Source organism: Opisthorchis viverrini (genome assembly GCF_000715545.1).
Source record: "Opisthorchis viverrini unplaced genomic scaffold opera_v5_248, whole genome shotgun sequence".
NCBI lineage: Eukaryota > Metazoa > Platyhelminthes > Trematoda > Opisthorchiida > Opisthorchiidae > Opisthorchis > Opisthorchis viverrini.
Genome location: NW_008751903.1, coordinates 31,369 through 57,503, shown reverse-complemented (window position 1 = coordinate 57,503; position 26,135 = coordinate 31,369). Strand labels below are relative to the sequence as shown.

The 26,135-nt window shown below is 47.8% G+C and overlaps 4 protein-coding genes across 4 annotated transcripts in view; 1 reads left to right on the top strand and 3 right to left on the bottom strand.

Moving 5' to 3' along the window:
- T265_08940 (hypothetical protein) overlaps positions 1–2,494 on the bottom strand; it is a gene marked incomplete at both ends in the record, with an annotated part of 19,598 nt that extends 17,104 nt beyond the window's left edge. Inside the window, 2 exons of the mRNA XM_009174883.1 lie at positions 1,697–2,051; positions 2,282–2,494. Coding sequence (XP_009173147.1) covers positions 1,697–2,051; positions 2,282–2,494 — 568 coding nt within the window. The remainder of the gene's footprint in view (positions 1–1,696; positions 2,052–2,281) is intronic.
- On the top strand, positions 1,653–18,682 carry T265_14711 (hypothetical protein; the record flags this gene model as incomplete). The annotated part of the gene is made up of 9 exons (XM_009174903.1): positions 1,653–2,265; positions 5,304–5,439; positions 6,418–6,714; positions 10,620–10,682; positions 12,376–12,897; positions 13,262–13,444; positions 15,313–15,509; positions 15,771–15,896; positions 18,321–18,682. The coding sequence occupies 9 exons, from the start codon at positions 1,658–1,660 to the stop codon at positions 18,619–18,621; spliced, it is 2,433 nt and encodes an 810-aa protein (XP_009173167.1).
- T265_08941 (hypothetical protein) lies at positions 12,414–12,665 on the bottom strand (the record flags this gene model as incomplete). The annotated part of the gene is made up of 1 exon (XM_009174884.1): positions 12,414–12,665. The coding sequence occupies one exon, from the start codon at positions 12,663–12,665 to the stop codon at positions 12,414–12,416; it is 252 nt and encodes an 83-aa protein (XP_009173148.1).
- Positions 12,749–20,413, bottom strand: T265_08939 (hypothetical protein; the record flags this gene model as incomplete). The annotated part of the gene is made up of 2 exons (XM_009174882.1): positions 12,749–12,865; positions 20,285–20,413. The coding sequence occupies 2 exons, from the start codon at positions 20,411–20,413 to the stop codon at positions 12,749–12,751; spliced, it is 246 nt and encodes an 81-aa protein (XP_009173146.1).
- Positions 20,414–26,135: the final 5,722 nt, after the last annotated feature.

Here is a 26,135-nt window from a genome sequence, read left to right as displayed (position 1 = left end):
CGATTGGTGATGAAACGTTTGCAATCAAATTGCCCAGCTCAGCGAACAAGCCAACGACCACCATCTACGATACCTGAGCTACCAACATTTTCCTCTATAGAACGCCGTTACTTGCTTCACTGAGTAGTCGGTTTACAGTATTGTTTTGTCCAATTGGCGCATCAGACGATTCTGAGTTTCCCTATAGTTTAGCGAATCACGGAGTCCTTAGCCACTGAGATCGGTCGCTTCGGTACCTGCTAGCCCCCCTCCGGGCTTGCCCCACGCACATGGTCGAGAGTGTGTCTGCCCTAATGCATAGTAATAATAATAATAATAGTTCAACTGTAACACCTTATCGTTGCCTACCCGACTCGCCTGATTGTTCAAGGTTAGACACGAACTATCGACATGCTGATGTTTCGCTTGAACCATGAACTTCCCAAACACCAAGTTCGTACCTCCCTCGACCTTCAATATGTAACTATCTACACCATCTGTTTGTTGGGAGCCCGGTACCGACTTCTCCATCGCAATGCGAGATAAGTCTCCAATCGAGGAGGTTGAGACTTTCGATTAGCTTGCAACGCCAGCCAGTTTGAGGCCGGAACATTGTATGCAGGACGAATGCACGCGACAGCACATGTCCTGAGATGTTCACTCTTGACGTGATACCACAGCTAGCGACTAAACTGTTTTTTCTTTGGACACTGAATTTCACGGCTCCAGTACATGTTGAGCGGATCTGAAGCCGGTCAGTTTGACAAAGGAGTGCCAGATAGAGGTGCCGCCTTAACCCCCCATTTCAGCAGTATGATGATCGTCCGATCAGGGCTGTTGTCAAACGAAAACCTGGAGATAGCTCGGGGATCTGCCTCGCAGAGTTCTTCTCGCCCAGCCCTGTGCGACCGAGAAGTGGACAACAAAGTATGGACGCGCTATCCAGTAGGCTCAGTCGGGTCGGCAACTACTGTCTGCCTGGATGGTGACCCCGGAACTCAACTGAACAGCGGTTACTGACCTTGGCAGACGTGGTCAAATCACGATCAGTGGCACTCGTGCATTAAAGCCGTCGTCTTCGTTGCGTAGCTGGCCAGTTCCTGGACTGACCTAACAAGCCATCGCCTCCAGAGCTTGGCGCTTTCCCATTTTCCGGTGATAAAAACTGCATCAGGTGGAACCAACGTACGCTTAGTAAATGGCGTATAGATAACAAACCGAACTGAACTGAAATAACTGATAGCTCGGAGCTGTTAGGGTGTCTTTCTGACCTACTGATCCCTAGCTAGAATCCGATACCGTTCAAGAGTAAGCTTGCAACATCTGATAGTGTCTTGATTCTCATCTGACCAACAGATGGGCATCAACAGACACCAGGTAGTGTAGCTGAACTGATTTGTCCCCATCGGTCTAGTTGGGTTGATTATAGTTCGATGGCAGAGTACCGTGACAACTGTGCCATTTTCCTTGCGGATTCTTCCATCTTGGATTCTTAAAAGATCATCTTAGTCGAACTTGAAGGATCACAAGAATTGGGGACATCCTGTTGCCCAGTGTTCCGCCACGCATAGTTTCACTTCCTATTTAAACATCTTTAACGAACCATGGTTATTCTGTCTTTATCCTCATTGTGGTACACCTGTTTCACACGAGTTTGTTTCCAACATAGGTTGAGACAATGCAGTTCACGATAAACAAAGAATATGCCAAAGCATACAATGAATTTCGGAAGAAGGAAGAACTTCAGAAATTAAAGGATCGACATGGTGATATAAAGTTGTCAAATAAGCGGAAACACTCGGCGAAGGACGTGTCGAAAGAAACCGATGACGAGAGGTCAGAAGAAGATGAATCGATGGAGTCCTCTTCGGATTCTGATGATGAGGAAGAAAGCAGCACAGAAGAACGTGAACACGAGGATTTTCTGCGTTTGTACGATGCACTTTGCCGGAACGATCCAGCGCTAGATGATCCAAGCAAAAAATGGTTTCATGACGAGGATGAGGATGAGGTTGAAGAAGAGCAATCGAATGGATCAGCTGCGGAAGGTCCTTCAAAAACGGTGTCTGCTCCTGCAGCCGGGAAAACGAAACATCAGAGGAAGTCAAAGGATCACAGACCTGTCACCCTCCGTGATCATGAACGCCAGTTTCTCCTAGAGCATGGTGGAGTGGAGGATGAGGCAGTGGCCGCCGATGCAGACCGAATTGCAAAGTTGGAGAGTGATGATGTTCTTAACAAGTTGTCACACTCGGAAGCGGATGCTTCCAAGGCCAAATTCTTAGAGTAGGTGTTTTTCTACCTCATTTTCCCCATGCACAAATATGTCTGCATTTTCACCTGTTTCTGTCTTGAATCGCGATCGGTGTATCTCTTCCCCAAAGGGTAGTAGTTCTCGGTTGTTTTTAGATCGTTTCCTCAGTTTCCCACGCAGGGTGTCATCGGTATCCGAATCATTTTTTTCTGTTTTAGAAACAGAAAACCAGATCAGTTTAAATAAGACAGGTAGCATCATATAGTAATTAGACGTCCCACATAGTCTATAACCCAGTCTCATCCCTAGAAACTGATACTCGTGTAACGGTGGATACTACTGATGGGGCGCTGGAGTAGTATGTTTTATCCTAAATCCGCTTCGTGTCTTTTTGTGGAATCGCTTTGTAGCATTTACTTCCATTTAAGTAACAGTCAATGACAGGCAACACACATCAATACAGACGGAATCCAGCGTACGAGCAGGAACCGTCTGTTGTCCTGCTCGCTTCAGTGTGCGAACATTGAAGGTAGCTAAGTAGACAGGCTCTCGGGGTTTGAAAACAAACTTCGAAGTGTTTAGAGTTGTAACTGAACTCGGACGTGCGGAAGCTTCAGCTGATTGTGATGCATGGTGAGCGAAACGGGCGGTCCTTGAGCTGGAACCTGCGTAGGTAGGGGGGTATGGTAGGATGTAAGAGGGAAAACTTGAACGTCTAAGAAGAGAGGCGTCAGTAGTAGCTTGTTTTCGCATACTCGTCCTGCTGTATGCAGCAAGTTAAGCGACCTGGCTGGTGACACCACGCGACGGTCGATGTGGTAAGAGAGTATTGTTGTAAATGCCATCATGGTTGTACATAGGCTGGGTTGGTGCCAGGGTGCCCAGACCTGATCTGATGTGGCGTGAGTTTCTTCAACAATACAACAATTGTTCAGCCGTAGTACCCTTTCAGTGCCTAACTGCCATGCCACCAGAAGGAAGCAAGAGAGCTGGAATACTGCCGGGTTGCCCAATCCTAGACAGGGGAAGTCGAGAGGCAGAGGTCGGGTTCGAACCACGGACCTTCCGGCCAATAAATTCACGCTCTAACCACTCGGTCCATCTCGCCCGGAAGTGACGATTAGATATGTTAGGTCTAGTTACGTTTTTCAGATCACAAACGGCGCATCGAATTCCAGTGGTTCCAGCTATTCTATAGCTTTGTTCACCGAGGATAGGGCAAATGAGGGAGTGTATGCCACTCGTCGGAGGCGGTGACCAAATCTGTGCATTGACAACAAATTTCTCTGCTTGTCAGGTACGGGAGCTACGCAGTGAAAATGATATTTTTGATGCAAGGCCGCCATTATCTGCGAGACACAGTCACCAACGATTGGTCGCCATTCGAAAGGATGGCAGTTAACAACGTGACTGTGTTGCCTGGTGAGGTTTCCATACGTCATTGTCAAATCCATGGACTGACCACCACTCGGTCGTCTCCATCCGACACAAGGCTAGGTCACGATGGCTCCATGCGGAAGACGGTTCTCTCGCATGCAATCTACGCGGCTCAACCAGCCCAACTTGTGAAGTGTGACCGGATGCTCTATCGATGGAGAGTGAGCTTGTCTGAACACCTTTTGGCGTACTTCAGCATTACTGATCTGATGCTCCCACCGGAACTGTGCAATGCTCGGGAGGCACCAATTGTCAAACACAGAGAGTCTCCGAGCATCTTTCGCGCGTATTGTCCTCTCTTAATCACAAAATAGTACATATCGACCCGTGGCCTTGTACACTCTACCCTCGATTTTCAAGCTCGTGTCAAGTCGGTGCTCCAGATGTCGGAGGTTAGCGAATGCTTCCCTGGTCTTCCTGCTAGGACTCACTCAGCCACCCAGATAGACGAACTCACCCACCACATCGATCGGCTCATCTGAAAGCATGAGACTTGAATTTGTTCCAGTCCTGCAGCATCAGTTTACACTTTACAGGTGTGAAGTGCATAATTGTGCAGGACTTTGCAGGTGTGAAGTGCATACCGAATTGTGCAGGTTATTTACAATAGTTTCCATTTCCAAAGCGTCTGATCCAAAAAGAGCGAGTTCGTTGGCGTACTCGATTTCCGTGCGCGAACGACCCGGCAGTATTTCGATGCCCGAAGTGTTTGAGGCAGATACAGAAGAGTCAACCACTGTATCGATTACGAAGTGGAGGAGTAAGGGCGACAGAGGACATCCTTGCCTGACGCCACTGGATTTGGTGAACTCGGGAGAGATTTCACTCTAGGCACGTACTCGCCCACGTGAGGAGGCATATGAAGCCTCTGTAGGAGACAAGATTTCAGAAAGGATCCTCTTCAGCATCAGAGTGTAATAGTTTCCGACCATCAACGTTGTTCACAACGGATCAAATCGAGAATCACGACCAGTGTCAGTCTAATACTTGTTGCAAAGTGAAGATACTGTCGATGCAACCCCGACCAGGGCAAGACCCAGCTTGATTCTCGGCAACCTGACTCTCCTGATGCTGGGTCAATTTGCGTAGGGTAATGGTGGAAAATACTTTGGAAGCTATGGACACCAGGCTGATACCCTAGCATTCTTCGCACTATGTTCTAGCGTCCTTTTTAAATATTAGAATCTTTGTCGAGGCGTTCTATTCTGTCATTATTCTTTCCTCATTCCAGATAGTCTGTAGTAAAGTCGTCAGGTTAGCCACGAGGGAATCGCCAACTTGATGAGTTCGGGGTGCGATCCATCCGGACGGGCGAGGTGGCTCGAGTGGTTAGAGCGTGAATTTACCCACCGGAAGGTCCGCTGTTCGAACCCGACCTCTGCCTCTCGACTTCCCCTGCCTAGGCTTGGGCAACCTGGAAGTATCCCTGCCCTCGTGCTTCCTTCGGGTGATATGGCAGTTAGGCACCGAAAGAGTGCTACAGCTGAACGAGTTTTTATTATACCCTATTCACCCTATGCACTTCATTTCATTTGGCTTTGCGTGACTGTCTCCTAACTGGAATCTCCCTATCCCCTCGTAAACTGGAAATGATCTATCCACCCGTGTTTCGTTTTCCTCTCTCTCTCTATAGGGCTTCCGAAGCAGCCCTGCGACAAACAGAGGAATTATCGGACAATGAAGATACACCCCGAAAGCAATCCAGGCAGCTTGGTTTCCTGAGACGTCGTAAGCTGCCAGAAACCGAGGACCATGCGAAGCCATCCATTGTGAGTCACCTAACGATGTACAGTTTTTCATTTCTAAAGCCGCCACCTGTGACATTCCGCTCTCGGTCAGTCCCCCGAATTTCTCCCTTAGCATGGCATTGCCCCCCCCCCTCCGAGGGAAGCTGATGGTTACGGGTCCTACTGAAAATAGTAGTATATAGTTAATTTTGAAATTCATTCTTAATAACGATACTGACTTTCCATCCAGGGAAGAGCAGTTCTTAGAAGAAGCGATAGTCATTAGCTATGTGTGGACATACTGGCACTGAGTGTCGACCATGTGCCTGTTGTCCGAGCTTGGCAGGTAGCTTACGAACGTTTCGTCATCAATCGTGAAGATAGTGTCAGTGCGCTCGCCCCTCAATTAGTTATAGAACGCTGGTTGTGAAGCTCAATACTGGCGATGGCTTGGCTTGCTGTTCCGCCCACTATGGTATATCAAAGGGCACGACAGCTTGGGGCATGCCTTTATGGAGACCAAGGAAGACCACTACAACTGTACTTATAAGGTCATCACCGAAAGTTCCGCAAGGCCACCTTGGGATCTTCGTGCAAGGACGAGAAACGCCTGGTTGGCTGACATCCCGACCAATCAAAGCATGCCATCGTTTGTTCCGTAACACACAATCGGCCCAACCAAACGTGATATTCGTTTATTAAGATAGGCTGGCCTTCCGACATCCAATGAACACCTGATCACCACCGGATCAGTATTATTCATTCCTTGCAAAAGGGAACACAGATGTCATCCTGGATCTGGTTGTGTTGTACACAGTTGGCGAAATAAATTTGTTTGCAAACCAAACTCGACTCGACTGAATCCCAGCTGAACTCCTGTCTAAGTTACTTTCCGACTATCGTGAGCCATCGAACAGTTTTCAGCAACCTTACGGATACTGTGTTCCATCAGGGAAGAACACTGCTATTTTCCAATCGAATTTGATGCCCTAGTCCGGTCCCCCTTGTTTATTAAAATAGGATACTGAGAATCTTCGATTCACAGACGGTAGTGGGAACAACGAGTCGGAAGCGTTCCTACGTGACTTCATCGTCAATCAGCGTTGGAAGAGACGACAGGAACAACGATTGCCCACCTACTCCGAGGTGTTGCGTAATGCAGACCTGGGCGAAAAAGACGATGAGGACAATGTGGTGGGTGACGAGTCCCCGTCCACCGTCTTTAACCGACTCAACGATGACAACATTCTGGATGAGGATGACGACTTTTTGGTCCGAGTTCGCGACTTTGAACGGGAAAAGCAAACGTCCGGTGCGGTAAGTAGTAGTAGTCAGCGTTTTGTTCTTGGTCTACACTGTTGCCCATCTCTCAACAGCACCGTATCTTTCCGAAAACAAAATCAGGCTGAATAGGTTTTCTGAAACAACAAAACTTGGTTCACTAGTCCTATCCGAATTCTTTTCGTTCAGCTGTACACCCTTTCGATACCTGACTGCCATGCCACCCATAGGAAGCACGAGGGCTCGGATACTGCCAGGTTGCCCAAGCCTAGACAGGGGAAGTCGGGAGGCAGAGGTCGGGTTCGAACCACAGACCTTCCGATCAGTAAATTCGCTCTCTAACCACCTGAGCAATCTCGCCGCCTTCTATGCGAATACCAACCATAAATCACAAAGCAACCCGGAAACCATCCTCAAATTACGTAGCCTGCTGTTCTTTCTCGGGCTAGCGGTTGGTGGATTGGTCGGTGGTCAGCGTTCCACTTCGTACACAAAAACTTCGGGCCTATTGAGGGAAGGACAGATCAGTAAGCTGTCTTTCGATGGAATGTCGGCTAAAATATCTGGTCTGTCACTACGTCCTAAAACCAATGGATTGGTAATCTTTAACATCAACTTGGTTGGGCTCGCGATAGCGTTCTCCCGGTTTGTTTTAAACATATCACTTGCAATTAGTTATGACTTTTGCCCGAATGCAACAAATTTTATACTTCTCAGACAACAAGAGAAATCAGCTGTTTTGCAGCGAGACGTATCTGGTGGGCAAACATGCAAGATTTCGGTGACTCCTTGCGTCATGTCTGTGTGAGAACTTGTCTGGAAGCGGAAACGCCAAGTGACACGTGATTTCTGCGTAGTTTGAAACGGGGGAACTCTTAGAATGTTGATTGATTTTCCTTGCTCACGTGAAAACCGATTCCGATTCTGTTATTCGCTCTGCTATTCAAGACGGGCGGCTTAAAATCACCGGTTCTTTTACTCGTTCGTTTAGCTGTAACCCATTTTCGGTACCTAGTTGTCATGTCACCTGAAGGAAACTCAGGTTAGCTAAGCTTAGACAGGAACGGTCGGGACGCTGAGGTTGGGTTTGAACCACGGACTTCCCCGTCAGTAAGTTCGCGCCTTAACCCCGAGCTCCCTCGGGCTCTGATCTATTTATTCCCTCGGACAAATATGGTCACAAGGCATAGGTTAACATTTCGTATACTTTCTCCAGTCATGAGGCGTCATAGAACATGCTCTTTGCGTGTAAAACAGGAACAGACTGGACCGTACCGTAGTGTGACGATTTGTGTGCCCCCTAGACCCATTGAGCTATACTGAAGGGGTCATCCATGCGACACTCACAGTCGCTCATACCGGGTTGGTCAATGTTTAGAGGTCTGACAAACGCAGTCTCCTGGCTCTCCAGGTTGGGGGTTGAAACATGTGTGAGGACTTGTTCTGTAAAGGTAGTAATTCTCTGATATTTCCTCGCGAAACGCCGCTGCCTTGCAGCCAGGCATCGATTGCGCAAGTCAATAACTGATTGTCAGTCTTTTCGGAACACGTCCGGAGTCGCTTCTTCCTTCGGTTTTCAGGGCTGCGTAAGGTGCGGACAAATCGATTAGTAGCTGAGAGACGAATTTATTAGGATAGTCTTATGGGGTCCCTTCGAACTGCTCTACCGTCAGATGTGAATTCATGCTGGAACGAGATCGCCATCTCTTTGCACAGTGCTGCCAGTTTGCCTGTGGAAGAACTATGAAAGAGATTACGAAAGGTCTGGGTATTGTCGGTGCGACTCGCCTCCCAGAATGGGGACCAGATGATCGCCTTTCTGCTCTGCGTTGGATACGCAGCACGATTCGGCTGCTACTCGATGTCAGTGGCCTTCTTGTTGTCAGTTTCTATACCTAAATGAATGTCTGAAGGTGTAGGTACATTGGAATGATGGTGACAGGGCAGCAGCAGGTCGTTTCGCCGTCCACATTTTTTCTCTTTTCTTCTCAATACTGCTTTTAAACAAATGGCAGTGAAGCGTCACTGTCGAACACTGATGTCATGCTGCCGATGAAGGTGATAACCAGGTGCACTAAGTCAGTGATCTCACGCTATCCAGTGTCACCGTGCACCATCCAATAATCTCATTCTTCTGTTCATAACAAAGACCCTCAGATAAATTATGGTTCTACAGCAGCGGAGCATCAGTGCTGAACACTGATGTTATGCTGTCGTTGATGATGACGTCCGCCGTACTAGAATCTTCACCCACTCGCTTCAGAGACCTAATGACAGTCAAGGTGAATCCCGCCATCAGGCAGAATCCCATACCAAGAGCGAGTAACCGCTCGCATTTAGGCGCTGCAACGGCCAGTAGACCGGAGTCGCACCTGATTGGTCAGAAGCTTGGGCCTTTGCGGGCTCTGCATCAGGGCGATCTCTGATTGGTCCAAGATGTGGACACAACTGCCAGTCTTGTTCGGGCATCCGCAGACTACCGGTTGACAATGCCGCATCCGAATTTCTAGAATGTTGCCACTGGATACGGTTTAACATGGTTTATTGATTCGTCTTGCCCCTGGTGGCTGTCCTGCTGGAAAAGTTAGCTTTAGAGGATCAGGCTGAAACTGAACTGAAGCATACCTTTATTTCACACACTAATGACGTCTCGCTTCGACATGATGCGCAGGTTTGGAGGATATAGGCACCTTGCCCTTGAACGTTTTCTCCATAAATGTGAGGCTTTTTACAGTAACTCCCCATTCTCACACTTTACTAGGACCTATGTTTGTATGGCGGCTGAGCACTGGTTTCCACTACTAGTAATGAGGTGGTTATATTCAGCTCACGTAGTATCAGTCCGTGCTGCGATACTTTACGGATGGTTCCGTTGACTTGGGCATCCTGAGTCACTTGGGGATTTTACGATTGCCATTTTCAATGTTTTCGATTTTCCTATATGACTCACCGAAAATAAGCAGGCGGGATGTGATTATTCCATCCCCGAACAATGTCACTCGGGGTGGCCAAAACGTCTATTGGTGAACTTTGGTGATCTAAAGTTGTGTCATTCCATCACGATTCAAACCAAACCAAACGTGCTTCATTCGTACCGAATCCCATGTGGATAGGCTGAAGTGTTAAGTAGTCGGGGTGTGTGCATTGCACACCCTTGTCCAAGCCATCCTCTGGCCGATCTTTTCATCTTAAATGAAACATCACTGACATTTTGTTTCGTTTACCTGTGATCAATCTTGTGCCACTCTTGGGTAACGACCAAACTGTGCTGAGAGCACAGTACACTGCTATTCAGCCACTCATGGCCTTACAGCTACGTGTTCAGCTATTGGCCGGAAGGTGGGCGATTGGAAACTCTCTGCTGGTAATCCTCAACAAGGATGGAACAGGTGTACAGCGCTTTTGACTTTTCACTGGTGGGGCGATGTTCCAGTCACAAACCGTAGAATGGTTTGATCGTGATGCTGTGATAAGCAGCACTGGCCTGTAACTTCGTTACTGAGATTGTCAGTGGTAACTCATTGAAGCCACTGCAACTTGACCAAGAATATTTGTAGTGCATTCATTCATTGATCCATATGTTGGTAAGTTCATACAATCGAGCGAAACGAACTTTCCATAGCCTTGTGCGTCTTTCAATTGGTGTTTGTTGAAACCCCTCAAAATAACAGTTTGACTGTTAGCACCAAATAGCGTTCCTTGTCACACAGAGATTAGCGTACCGGGAAAGTAAACAAGCCGCGGGATTATCAAATTTCGCATGCAAATCCTACCTCTTTGGTGACTGTATGGGATATGATGTCCCGAAATGGATGTTTCACTGTTGACTGACATTCTGGCCACTGCCGAGTGGAAGATGGCGATTTTATTGTTGAGCTTGATCAAAAGCTTACGCTACCTCTTGGAGCCTCGCGTCAATAACTCTCCTGTTCTAATTTCAGACAATCTTATCGTTGAAAACCCAGGTGCCAAAGCATCGGTTTGAAGAAGAGGATAAGGAGTATGTGAGTTCTTTTTTCGGTTTTTTATCCATGCCTTCCGATTAGACGACGGTGGAATCAGAATTGTCCAGCTGTAGACCCCTTTCGGCGCCAAACTGCCATACCACCCAACAGAAGCACAGGGTCTGGGATACTGCCAGATGGGCCAAGCCCAGACATAGGTCGGCTTCCTACCACAGGCCTTCCGGTCAGTGAATTCTCGGTTTAACTACTGAGCCATCTCGCCCGACGATGGAATACCAAAGGTATTGCTGTGTAGCTCAGATGCGCTGCTTGGTCGTCGATTCAAGTGCCAGACTCAAAAAAACAGATGAACAACCAAGGGATGAATACTTTTGTTTCTGCTGTTTTGTCTACTTTCACACATCATTCCGAGAGTTCCGTTATCGTCCGTCCTCCTTTACTACCCACACAGATTTCGGCAATGAGGCTGCACGGCGCGTTCTTTTTCTCACACTGATCTTCGTGAGTTGTTCACCTATCGGTGTTCACCCTGCGAATGTTCGCGCTGTGGCGTCTTTCTGGAGGATCCTGGGTGTTTTGATTGATGACCGGTCTCTGTTTGAATTTCCATCCGTAGTGTAGGCTGAGTCCAGGTTAATGAAGCGATCGTGGGCAACGATGACGTTGGAAATATGTCAGAGTATTCAGGTGCACGAGGGTTGAACTGTTTCCTACTTTAGGAGGCACAGCAACTGAAGAGGTAGGAAGGGGTCGTAAAGACGGATGTAGGATCCTGACGGCTAAGCATCTCACAGGGCGATTGAAGCTATCAAACTATACGCAGTTCGTATTCAGTAGGCGGCAGGGACAGATAAGTGAGGGCAGTGTTTACATATGGGTAAATAAACATCGCGAATTAAGCAGAACGTACAATCAACAGTAGCGCAATCGGTAGGAGCGAAGCGGGTAGGGAGGCAGCAGAACTTTCTGGAGTTAAAGCGGGTAACTACCAGATGATGTACAAACTTATACATACGGGCAGTCAGACAGCGTAAGTAGGCAGTATACATGGATAACGATGGAGAATATAGTCAGTATCTCCTAATCAAATGGAAACGTGTGCTATCTCGAAAACGGGTATCAGTTGAATCTGACACAAATTAAATATAGCTTCAATATTTAGCTGATAGCGTGGCGAAGTAAAACGTGCAAGATGAAATGGAAAGGTATTAAAAATAGCATTATTGGTGAAGCCGAGTTGGCTCGCTTGTCTACCACCCGAGTTCGACCCGAGGGTGACCTGATTTCCTGTTGGAGTAGACACCCGAAAATAAGTAGAGTTGACATGAAATCGCAAGCAAAGACGGCGACAAAGTCCCAACATTAGTAACTGCAGACTAGGCTCATTTCATGCGGGAGCGATGAAACCTGAGACCGAACGGAAGGGAAGAAGGGCGGCGTTATTTTAAACAGGGGCAAGTCACGCTACTCATGAGTAGTCAAGCCAGTAGGAGAAATAACTGCTGATTGCCGCTGATCCACAGGAGGAATCAAAATGGAACTCCTGGTCAGTGCCTGTTGTTAACAACCCAACGGAATGAATCTATCAGAACACAACCGATTTATTTACAGTAGTCCTATGGGTATCAGGTGCAGGTTAACTCAGTCCTTCTCGAACTTTCCATTTCTGTATTCTTCTACGTATTGGATCATTTGATCGTTGCTCACGATGTACTCACCCATTCGTCCACAGCTCAAATCATATCCTCGGAAGATCACCACCAGTCTGCATCAGTCTACCACACATGAGGGTCGCTCAGTCCGATCCATGAAGCGAGAAGCACGCCGAGCCCGTAAACTGGAACAGAAGCAAGCCAAACTGGCGGAGTTGGCACGCTTGCGCAGACTGAAACTAGCCCTCCTGGCTGACAAAATTGAACGCATCAAGAGATCGTGCGGATCCGGTAGCGACCTGTTGGCATGTGATTTAGAAAAACTCAAAGAGCAGGCAGTTGTCGGAGAAAATGAAGCCGAAGTTGACATTGGTGAAACGGCACTTGATCTAGCGGAACATCTAGATGAGGATTGGGACCCGGAGAAACATGACCGACTGGTCGAACGTATGTTCAATGATTCGTACTACCAGGCCGCGGAGAATGATGCCGAGCTGCCTCGATTTTCCGACGCCAGTGATTTGGATTCGGATCATGTGTTTGAAGATGGCGTTGTTGAGGACGCAGAACCTTCTCAAAAGAAACGGAAGAAACGCGAACAGGTAGGGGGGTTGGTTAAATCAGTTGAGAACCACGCTGTTCTACTCAAATCACCATTCTTATGAGATTGCAGAGGATGACTACCTCAGAAGAGATCCAAAATGGCAGAAATTAGATATTACACTTTTGAGGAAATTGCACCTCAGGAAATCTGTTTTTCATCCAAAAGTCCGATAGCAACGAGGAATTATCAGCCTTATTGTTACGTAAATCTCCCTTTCAGTGGAAACGTGATGCCCAAGAGAGATGCATTTCGTCAACCATTTTCCTACAAAAATAGAATAACGCTTTGTTTTATCTTCCGTATGTATTTCTTTTTTCTATTTCGTCCCCGTGGCAACCGACGCACATCTTCCGGCACGCTAGCATGCCTCAACTTCCAGTTTGGGACCGATGTACAACGACCCCCACATGGAAGAAAAAGAGATAGAAGACGGTGACGTAACCGAGAAACGCCTTCGACGCCGACTACGTGGCAAAGCACGGCTACGGCGGGCCTTGAAGCGACAAAAGGCACCGTACGATCCCGCGGTCGATGAAGACTATGAAGTGCGTGTACCGTGATTCGCTTTTTCTAATCTACAGATTAGACCCCTCAGAACCCAAACCAATTCAAAGACAATTTTGGAAACAGAACTGTCTATTGCTATTGAGAATAACTCACCCCGACTAAGTAATCCGATTAGCCACGCGGGTCTTGTCAGCATACGTGTGTTGTTGTCAACGGACTTAATCTCTGTGGTTTATTGTGTGGTTTATCGGAAACCTGATACTCGTTCCAAACCCACTCCTGGGATTTATTGCTCCGACACCCACCAGACAGGCTACTAATCTGGATTTTAATCTCGGCTGGGATTTCCACTCTGGTCACCCATAAGAACATGACACTACTGACTCATCTCAGGTCTGGTTCCCCATTAGCGGACCTTGTTAAAATTGATTTGTTTTTCCCGCAGTGTAGACTGTTTGGATGTTGCATCCTACGCGCTGAGATTGCATCAGAGTCAGTAGTGTTGCTCACGAAGCTTCCGTTGATGGACAAAACAAACAGAACAAAACGGGTGGTGGGGATTTTGAACAGTCGTCCCCTACTAGCTTTATTCCAACCCTCAGCTGTCTAACTGTCATTTACGATGATATGTTTTGTCCTGTATGGCGGTAAACCACGTCTCTACGTTACCTACGAATCGCGTGATTGGTCCTGAGGTGGATTGGGATCGTCTCAAGGATCGGACACGAGTCAGGGGACATGTGTGCGATCGGGCAAGTTTTGCCCTCGGTCGGTCTTTGAATGCGGCAACATGAATTAATTGCAACGGAGGGTGCTTTAACCGGTAACTCACTGGAGCCATTATACGCAGAAAGTTTAGTTCATCTTTGAAGTGCACGTTGTAAAGATGACTTTGCTACGAACCAACCCAGGTGGAACAGTTCACCTAAGTCGTATGATGCGAGATGGCTCAAGTGGCTCAAGCGCGACTGACCGGAAGGTCCGTGGTTCGAACCCGACCTCTGTCTTCCGACTTCCCCTGTCTAGGCTTGGGCAACCTGGAAGTATCCCTGCCCTCGTGCTTCCTTCGGGTGGCATGACAGCTGGGCACAGAAAGGGTGCTGCAGTTGAACGGTTTTATGGCGCGAAGTCGCATTATGGATGGGCATTCTTGGTCATGTTCAAAGCGCCACGAATGAGATACAAACGTGGTAAGATCGCAAGAAGTGAATCAGTAAATTACACTAGGTGACCAGGTATGTGCTCATATCCCCATGGAAACATGCAGCCCGCTTTCATGAACATACCGACGGCGATTGGTCAGCTTCACAGGCAACAAGTCTACGTACTCATTGTACGTACTGGTGGTACTGTAAAAGTACGGTCCAAGTGTGTCGGAACTCGCCTTGACCAACAAAGACACTGGTACCCAATGATTAGCTGTCCTGTTTTTTTTAATGAAGATTTCATCCTGTAAGTGAAGTCAGTCTGTGCTGCATTGTCCAGGTATTTCATCCTCTCCTCACACTAGCGACAACGAACTTTGTGTTGTTTGTCATGGTTGCCCAAATCCCGTCGACTGTATCCGGTTCAGTTGTTGTACTTGTCGACAGCGGGTGTGTATGTACTTTAGACATCCCTTCTCACTCAACAGCACAAAGGATGACCTTACAGTACCCAGCCTCTCCGATTTGTAATCTGATAAACAAATTACGAGGCATGGTTGTTGAACGACAAGGTCCGAGCAGTCAACCGAAATGGCTCACTTTAATATAAAAGCTAGACAGAACAAGCTAGGCCACACTACACTTTGTACCACCCGAACCCTTGGTTTTGCCCTTCAATGCATTCTTCATTTCTGCGAAATCTCGTTTAGAGACAAATCCGTGCTTTAAACACCGCGTACATGTCCGATTCTCCGTTTTAGCATTACTTGGACAAACATTACAAACTCACTTGTGAAGATGTGATACCCGGACCGAATCCGGACGAGGACCTCTTCTGTCGATTCAGTTACCGCCAAGTAACGCCAAACGACTACGGTCTCACGACCGAGGAAGTGTTGACCGCCACAACAGGGGAACTTAATTCCTGGGTCCCTATCAATCGAGTTACTGCGTACCGGTGAGTCTCGATTTTCCCTTCTTATCTCTTAGCGAATATGTATGTAGTTTCCACCCCAACAAGGGCTGGGATACTGCCATGCTGCCCAAGCGTAGACAGGGAAAGTTGAGAGGCAGAGGTCAGGTTAGAACCAAGGACCTTCCGGTCAGTAAATTCGTTGAGCTCTCTCCCTCCCCCTCCCCCCCGAATATGTAGTTAATGAGCATTGAGAAATTACGCCAGGTTTAACCTATCCTCTCTATCGTTTCATCTGTGTTTCAGGACAGAAGAGGAGGAACAACGTGATCTTCGTGTGTATCATTCAAACAAAAAACTGGAGAAAAAAGCTAGAGTGATTGCCTCACTCTGCAATCCCGATGCCCATTGGTGGCCCGACGGTAATCCCTCGTAAGTTTTCTTTCTTAGCCTAATGGTTGTCTCCACCAAAAGATGGACAGCTGTTGACATCGCGCAGCAAGTGTTTTGATTCGAACGGACATGCAGACTTGTTCCAAAATCAATTGATGCTCATCACGAAGGTACTGCTGAGAAAAGAACGGTCCACCAATCCAGTTTGAAAAACAGTTTCTGGGCATGAATTCGCGCCTTGTGAAAGCTGCAGAAACAGCTATTCGACAAGTGCTCGCCCTCTTTTGCCCCGTGAATACTAGTCAACATTGTTGAAGCCGCGAAGCGTTAGTTTTGATATCACTGTCCCCAAGGCGGAATCACTAGGTGCAGGAATTATCTAGTCCGTAGAGTTTTCCTAAGGAATATGATCATGCCATAATGGAAGATTATTCGTTTCCTACGTTTTTTGCTCAATTGGGTTTCGGATGTTGTCCCGGATGTTTTGAAATTCCCGGGTTTCCTCACGTCAGCTGACCATAAGCAAGCTCATTTACCGAAGCACGGTTCTGTGGGCTTGAAGCACAGACAGCATGTGGCTAAACCCTCCGCATCAGGTCCTACTCTGGATCACAAGAGCAACCATCCAACGAACGAATCAGATGCAAGGTAATCCGACCACAACGAAACGGTAATCCTGAAACGACCAATCAGCTTAAGTGGTAAAAAAAATCCACGAACAAACAACCACGTTGAGGATATCAGTTACGATTTAGGAACTATGTGAATGCAAGAAGGCGAGAATCAGTCATCCAGCCGCTCATTGACGATGTCTCTTCAAATTGTGACGAAATGCTTGCGAGCTAGTTGCTGAGCCGGGCGAATAAATCAACAACTAGTCATCTCAAGGTAGTGAGCCATTGGAAAACTCATATGTCCTGACCTTCAAGCGAAGAAGCAGGTGGAGTTAACAGTTCTGGTTATTCACAGCTCAGTCCTACTGTTCCCTGACTTTTCGGGGAATACACCAAGCTGACAAACACATTAGGATAGCAGAACTGGATGCTTTGACGAAATATCGTGTGTGCCGTATGCCCATCCGAATTGTGAGGCGGTGTTTATGCTTCAGTTACCTAGTTCGGCCATATGTGCCTAACAGAAAATACACGAATTCCCGTTAATAATCTTCCGGAGAACATAAAGTTACGCCTTCTCAAGATGTAGTGTATGAACTTGTAAGATATTACTGCTCACAACAGCGACTGTTAGGTCCGTCCAGATGGCTTGGATCAATGGAATATTTGCTGCTACGATTTCTCCGGTAATCGCTCAGCTGTAGCACCCTTTCGGTGCCTAGCTGCCGTCCCACATGAAGGAGGCACGAGGACTGGGATACTGCCAGGTTGCCCAGACCTAGACAGGGGAAGTCGAGAGGCAGAGGTCGGTTTCGAAACACGGACCTTCCGGTCAGTGAATTCGCGCGAGCCATGTCGCCCCAATCCTGTGTGAATAGGCTAGAAGGGACGCAGCTCAGACAGGGAGCGGTTGTTTGAGGCTGTCGGGCGTTGGAACAGAGTTAACCGAGTATTGGACACTGCACGGGATTAGGGAATGGTGACCAGTGCTCACTGCAAGTGGGACGAAATGTTATAAACGACATCCATCGGGATTTCCTTTGTGAAGTTTGGACAAACGTGGGGTTCAAGTAGAGCATAAGGTTGACGGAAACTCGGGGACTGCGCCTACCTGATGAGCCCCAATGGGGGGCGAAACCGGTGGTGGGCTGTCGAAGTTTTCATCAACCTTGTGAGTAGTTTCCTTTATGAGAAGCGTGGAGTTTCTTGTCGATTATATAACCAACCGGTTTTACTCGAGGAATTCCAGTGCATTTGGAAAAGCATTCAAATAAACAAACCTGCTGGATTATGGCGCCATCAGTAGAATGGACGCAGAATCCTCTGCGAAATTCACGCAGCAAGACAGCAAACTCTCGTTGAGCAGTACTTCCAAGAACGGACGGCGTGTCCACTGTTGGAGGCGTCTACATGCCATGTCCTGCGGTGCCCCCCAGTCATATGCAAGGGGAAGCTCTGATCGACTATAACCGCTTCATGCACACAAATGACTCGTTTTTGCTTCCTGTCGGGGAGTCCCCGGTCTCAGTAAGCGTTGATTTTCAATTCACCGAATGATGAACCCGGGAGTTAAGGACGAGCATGAACCACGCATCCGCGGTTGTTCAATTTGCTCTCCCACCGCCCACTTGCTTTTTTAGGTTGCCCAATCACTTCGGAGTTAACGGTCACCTTTATCACCACATTTATAATCCCAGGAACCCGAGTTTTTATTTTCGCTATATTTGGCATTTTGATCCCCAGTTCACGGATTAGCATGCGAACCTTACTCACATGTTCGTGACCGCATCAAATCAATCAAACAATGTCGCAACTTTTTCAGGCACTATGATTCTTTTTTCACCTGCAGAGCATCCAACAAACTGTCTAAGAAACGAAAGCGCTCCAAGAAGAAACGCGCCCGGGACGCGGCACGTGCGCAGCTGGACGAAACCACCGAGAAGCCGGTTGCAAACGGATCGACGTTTGAACCAAACGAGTCGGAACACGATTCAAATGTGAAGAGACAAAAGGTCAAGCGATCCCGGAAACTGAAGGGTGTCACCATCTCGCAGAGTCGGTTAGCAGCTTGTAATATCACTCCGAAGGATGTCTATCGTCTTATGAAGCGTTCCAAGGACGAAAATTCACATAATCCCACCGCATGTTAGACTGACTTATTGGACACGCAATATCTGTACAGTTGCACAAACAGAGTTTTCTAAATGGCTTCGGTGTTACTTTTTCAACATCCGAAAGTGACTGAAAAGCTTAAGAAATAACAGTAGTCAATAATTGCTCAGCTATAACACTGTTTCGGAGCCTGGCTGCCATGTCACAGGAAAGCATGAGGGCTGAGGTACTGCCATCATCATCATCGTCAACTGTAATGACCGCGTACTCGTCGTACAGTGGTTGTAGCTGCCGCAGTTTCGCTCACCCATGATTTGAGAGGGAGGGGGAGGTAGCTGCGCATTCAGGTGGGAGGTCAGTGGACTTTTAAACAGTGAAACTGGGAAAGGAGCTATGCATTGAAGGCTTGGATGCACCAGCACCATTGAGGGTCCAAATGGGCAGTGTCTGACAACGTCTCCAACCATTTATGTGGCCCGTCTCGTGGTCTCGACACATGGAGACGGCAATGACCAGCGCAACTGAGTTTGCTGGCAATGGCTTTCATACTTCGCTGCCAAGTCATTGTTTGGCTCTCGTCCGCCCTTCACGTGGGTGCTGCCAAGATACCGCGGAGCTCCTAATGAAACTCGGAACTGGATGATATTACCTGCGATAAAAGTTAGTTGCAGGCAAATATCGCGCGATCGGCTTGGCACACCGTCATTTTGAGTCTATTTTTCACCGGACTAGCGTCAGTGTGAAACGACCTCCTGCAGACGTTCAAAACTGGCATTATTATTTCGATGGTGAACCGACGAAGGTGCCTGTCACGGTTTCGAGCTCAAGGAGACGTCGTTGCCAGTACTTCATGCTCTGGTGCGACAAGCATACAAACGATGATGGCGGTAAAGCTAACCTGGTCGTACTAATTAAAACCCGCACAACGAAGAATGGATGAAACATTCGGTTCAACAAGTGGGTCAATAATATAATCAATAGACCTGTTGTAGCTCAGGGTAGCTCAATGCCTGAGACGCGAACATACTGACCGGGAGGTCCGCACCCAACCCTGGCATCCCTACTTCCCTTGTCTAGGCTTGGGGAATGTGTCAGTATCTGAGCCCTCGGGCTTCCTTCTGGTGGCATGCCAATTAGGCACTGAGAGAGTGTTTCAACGGAAATAATGCTGTGTACACCTGTTGAATCCACATGCCGTGCTGTCACAGCTCTTGAGTACCGCTTGCCACTGCAATACTGATATTCCGTTGGGTCGGACGCCTTATGCTCATCATCAGTGTTCACGACACAACCCGTGTTCTGCATTGATGCTTCGCTGACGTAGAATCATGGCTGTACGCGCGCTGAAATATTGCCAGAGTACCCAGACCTAGGCAGGACGGTGAGGGTCCTCGGCCAAGACGTTCGGCGCAAAAGGCCGACCGCAGGGCAGCGGTTTGCCGGGAAATGCAGTAGCATCAACAAATTTTAAAGAACAAGACGTCATTCATGCTCCAACTCGGAGGGCCAGGGAACTACTGATTATTAACCAATTTGTTATGAGAGGCTGCTAGTGTCGCACGGACACCCCTTAGTATAGCTCAATGGATCATGGAGGCACACAAACCGTCACATCAGGGTAAAGTCCAGTCTTTTCGTGACCAGTTCGGCTCATGTGCTGTTTCGTTGTGTCAGAATCTGTGCAAGACGTCCGTCACTAACCTTGCTTGTCAGCATATAGCCCGTCAGATCAGCTCCAACTGACTTTATCCACTCTTCATTTTCCCGACCATTTTTTGTTTCGTTTTCGGCTGATGGACCCACCTTTTGTTTCTCGCATGGTGGCAGCATCCTTCGAGGAGCCGCCACTATTCTCTTCGATTGCAATTTTTTTCATTTACTAGTTGGTCCGACTAATTCGAACAGTTATCAGAGTACTCATCAATAGTCTGAGAATTTCGAAATGGAGAGACCAAGTGCGAGCGAGAAGATGCGCCTGGGGACAGACTCCAAACAGCCGACCTCTCGCTTATCAGCGATGCTGAAGTTCGTTGAATGGTATTCGGGAGAAATAACTCACTCTCAACTGATCACACTGCATAGGTTGCGCCGGCTTGGCCACGTGCTGCGTATGCCAGTCGACCGACTTCCTCGAAAGGATCTTTTCGTACAACCACGTGAAGGGTGGAAAAGAGCCGGAGGCGGTCAAACAATGACTTGGCCGCGAAGTATAAAAGCCATTGCCAGCAAACTCAGCTGCGCTGGTCATTGTCGTCTTCCTGGATGGGGGGTACGAGACAGGCCACATCAATGGCTAGAGATATTGTCAGATATGGCCCAGTCGCGCCCTCAATGGCGCTCGTGCATCCAAGCTATTGCCTTCACTGCATATCTCCCTTCCCAATCCCCCCACTTGACAGTACTGGATTTATGCACCAATTTATCAGCTCCCGCCTCCAATGCGCAGCTACCTAACCCCCCTCCCCAAATCATCGGTGAACGAAACTGCGACAGCTACAACCACTGTACGACGAGTACGCAGTCTTTACAGCTGACAATGATGACGGTGATTACCAAGTAGGTGGTGTACCATTTAAACCAATACCTACCAAACCCCTTGAGGTACCAAGATCTGGTCCATTGTGAACGCCACACTACATGGTCATTCATGGCGTTGACAGATATCTACTGGACCGAGGTTGTGGCAGGTCACGTACGACCGAGATCGGGCTCAGTCGGTACACCGTCCGGTGGTTCGACTCCATCCCCCGTATGTGTCTTTCCGTTCATGGCATGTGCATTTGACCTTCTCATTGCAAGTCTATCAAACCCACAGCTGGTTTTTCATAAGTGACACGATTGAATTGTTCAGCGGCTGGCTAGGCCATGAACTATTTCCAAACTCAGATCAACCAACTGTCAAACTGCCGACGGAGATAACAGCCTAAAAGGGACACATGTCCGAACCCTTCACATCCACCAGGAGGCCCCGAAATAAAGACAAAAGCTGGGATTTTCGGAATCCACAGCCACAAACTTTTCGCTTTGGTTTTATTTCATCGTCGAATACATAAAGATGAAAGAAAACGAATATCATAACATTTTCATTGTATGTACAACGGGGGACTAGGTTAAATGTGTGTCAATCAACTCAATGGTAGAGAAAATGAAAGACGAAGGCGCCTCACAGTTTCCCTGATTTGTTGTTGTTGTTGTTGTTGCGATTAGGCCGGTTGGGAGACACTGTGTTTTGCTATCATAGAGTCTAACAGCTGAGCGTAACTCAGGTAACTCCGCCCTTCCGGAAAACGTAGCAAGAATCTGGATGGGATGTGCAAATGATAGAGGAATAGCACCAGTAGAAATCCATCCATTACATTATGCAACGGGAGTGGGGCTTGACAAAATGCGACTGACGGAGGCCTGTCTGCTGGTTTCCTGTGAAAGCGCTCACGTAAGTCACGGCCGAACTCGATGAGCGATAGAGGAGCCGGATGTTCCTTCACAGGATCAAAGTGGCCTTCACCCCCATCGTCGGGGAATTCTCCAAAGTAATTGAAACATTCCACCAGTTTGTCGATCGAGGACGTGTATGCTTGGTTAAACAAGTGAACAGATGAGAGAAATGTTATAATATAATATATATAATGTATACTGTAACAATATATAATATAATGGTATATAAAAAGTACACCTTTCGTCACTATACGAGATATCGCGCGCTGAACCATGCACCAAAAACACCTTTCTGTCCTGAAGGAATGTCTGCCAGCCAACGACCAAGCTTGGTGAACAAATTAGCTGCTACCTGATCAGAAGGGGGGCTCAAGTGGTTAGAGCGGGAATTTACTGACCGAAGATACATTGGTTAGAACTCTGCCTCTCGACTTCCCCTGTCTGGGCTTAGGCGCCCTGGCAGTATCCCAGCCCTCGTGCCACCTTCTGGCTGCAAGGCAATTGGGCACCGAGAGGGTGCTACCGCTAAACGATTTTTTTACCTGATCAGTAGTCAGGTCATCGTTTCAAACTTGCCAGAAGGGGTATGTCGAGACCAATAAACCCCGGTGTGCACCTGCACAAACATGTTCAAACTCAAGCAGACGCTACAATAATAATAATTAATAAAATAGTTCATCTATAGTACGTCCCGGTGCCTAGCTGCCATGCCATCCGAAGGAAACTTGGGGTCTGGGACACTGCCAAGTGGCCCAAGCCTAGACAGGAGCAGTCGAGGTGCCGAGGTTGGTTTCGGACCATGGACTGCCCGGTTAGTAAGTTCGTGCCATGGACACTGAGCTACCTCGGGTCATGGCTGCGTAAACCTGTATATTTGAACAAGTCTTCTACACGATAACAACGATAATGGGTCTTTTTCTTGACGGGACATTACCCATAAGGTTGTAGGAAATTCTTCGATGGCCCTTTTCGGAGCTAATCAGGTAGGTACAGTCCTCGAATCCCCGTCAATTTTCGGTTCGAGTTCCGTAACTAGTTCGCGGAATACACCTACCTCAAAGCGAACCTAGTTTTACTGAGGGCTCAACTGAAGCCCTACTTGTCTATGATCCACCGCCTTAGGGCAAACTAGTCCGATACGCCCCAGCCTTCCAGCCCGATAAAGTGTGTACTGTAGACTAGTGTTAGTTACGCATTCGAGGTAAGCATAATACTCGCTTTGCATTCCAAGCAACCATGGTAGTTCGATAGGAATTACGCTTGGTGTTTAGCTACTGCTAGTAGTATCTATCATCCATGCAAACTGTCCAGCGCCGATTGTCGATACCCTTGATGCAGAGTAATCCATTTGGTAGCCTTTCATATCAATAAGTCCTATTCAACCAGACTGATAACACTTGCCACAGAATTCAGTTAGAAGGATATATCCCCTTCACGCATGAGACAGAAGGCGTTGTTTCCAACCCCCCCAGTGTGTTCGAGGTTGAATCAGCTGTGTGAGGGTGGTTTGCATAGTGTCGACGATAAGAGCCTGAATAGAATTTCCAATCTGGTGCTGAGTAAAATGTCGGTTCGTGTTTCTTCACTTGATCACAACAGAAAAACGTAATAAAGTGTAAGCGACAACACGGGAGGTGGCTAATCAAGAAAAGGGGTGCCATTCAAAAGGAGGAGAACTCACTCGAGGTCATCTCTGTCAGAGCAGCTTGTAGGGACTCAGTTGTAGTCACACAGGTCTCACTATGTATTCCAAGTGCTTGACCGTACTTGGTAAGAAGAGCAAGTGCTACGGCCCTCAACATAGCCTGGATCATGTGATACATCTGCAGAGGAATACGTTTATGAACGGGAAAGGACTTACAGTCGGTTGAAACGGTACTAGAGACAAACGGCTGGGCCGGAAACAACCGAGCAAAGGTGGGACGGGGCATCGGTAGTGCACCGTAATGGCCGATCGGATTTCGGCCAGGATCCCTACGATGATTCGGGTGGCATCCACTTTGCTCCACACGTTGGGTAGATCAACAGACCAGAGTGCGTCTCTGATGGCCGCGACAAACCAAGTGTTTTGAGCAATGCGGGTGACGAAACGCGCCCAAGCCATTTCTAGCAAGCGTACGGGACGGTCGGCTAACCGGAGTCGGTTGAGCTGATTCGTACGAGACACTGGATCTGTGGAGATGTTACCACCGAAAACGTAGATTTCGCGCGCCTGTTTGAAGGAGCCAAGTATGAAGCGTATCAGTCTGACTTGAAACGAACGGTAACCTTCATGTACCAGGGTTATGTCATCAGGATAAAAAGTGAGATCTTGGTCAGTTCATGTCACGTTACTACCAAACAAACAAAACCAGTGTTCTGCAGTATGACCGACCTAATCCTTTAAGTGAGCTGTGGAATCAATCAAGAAAACACTGCCCACCTGACTTAATCAGGTGTACACTAACGTGCAGAGCTACACATAGTTCATGTAGCTAGGGTGTAACGGCACGTAACCAGACCCATTCCTTCCAGTCAATAAGGATAGCCAAATTAGTGTATCACTACCATAAGGTCACTGGAATTAAATCAGTCAATGAGTCACGTTACTACCAAACAAACAAAACCAGTGTTCTGCAGTATGACCGACCTAATCCTTTAAGTGAGCTGTGGAATCAATCAAGAAAACACTGCCCACCTGACTTAATCAGGTGTACACTAACGTGCGGAGCTACACAGAGTTCATGTAGCTAGGGTGTAACGGCACGTAACCAGACCCATTCCTTCCAGTCAATAAGGATAGCCAAATTAGTGTATCACTACCATAAGGTCACTGGAATTAAATCAGTCAATGAGTCAATTTATCAGCTATAAACCGTGTACCATAGACATAATGGTTCCAGCTGCTACAGTTTCAATCACCAGAAATTGGAAGAGTGTGGGAGATACAGCCAAACTTTAGAGCTGATGGCTGTTTGGCTTGTTCTGGAATCGGGTAGCTACGCATTGCAGTCTTTGATACAAGAGCGCCACCAGCTGTGCAATTGGGACATTTCCGACAGTGTCACTAACCAGTGGTGAGTTGAGTTCAGGGGTACCCATCCAGGGAGACGGCAGTTGTCGACCCGACTAGGTATTTTCCCAATTCGTTGCCAGGTCATACACTGTCGAGTGTCACTAACCAGTGGTGAGTTGAGTTCCGGGGTCCCCGTCCAGGGAGACGGCAGTTGTCGACTCGACTAGGTATTTTCCCAATTTGTTGCCTGGTCATACACCGTCTACCCCTCAGTCACTTACACTCAGCACAGGGCTGGACGAAAATAGCCCTCCGAGGCAGACGGTTTCCTGCCGTGTTGGATACATGTCCTAATCTATGAAGCGTGAGTAATTCACCTGTCGCGGGAGAGTTCCTTCTTCCTAAGACCACCTGGCGTAACTTGGGATTACTAATCCAATGTCCTCACCAGAACCGACCAATGCTTCGCAACCATCGCGTGTCAGACACTGATTTCTTCCGTATCTCCTCTGCGCGTAGGGGCAACGTTTCTGATCCATAAAGCGGTATGGATTGCACCACCGCAGCATAAACTCTTCCTCTGACAGGCAAACTCACGTCACGTTGGCGCCATAGGTGTCGAAGTTTGGTAAAAGTTGCCCTGGCCTTTCCCACTCGAGAAATAATCTTATGTCCAGCCAGTCCAACGGAACTTATACAGCTGCCCAGGTAAACAAATTTATATACCATGTTGACTGGCTCACCTACAAGCATGAGGTGTGGGTTTGATCCCACCCAGTCTTGTAGCAGCATTTTACACTTTGCGGGTGTGAAGCGCGTACCCAACCGTGCGACAGAGTTACCTAGTCTATTTAAAACTGCTAGCATTTTTGTAGGTTCTGAACCTAGGAAGCAACATCGTCCGGAAACTTAATGTTTGTCTGGGCGCATTTCGACTCCCGTGGTTTCAGAGACAGGCAGAGAGATTTCAAGCAGTATATCAACAACAAAGTTGAACAGGAAAGGTGACAGAGGGTAGCCTTGTCCTACACAACTGGATGTGGTGAACTCAGGCGAAAGCGTGCCGTATACTCGTACGCATCCACAGGAGTTTGCATACAGTGCACTCATAGGGGATATAAA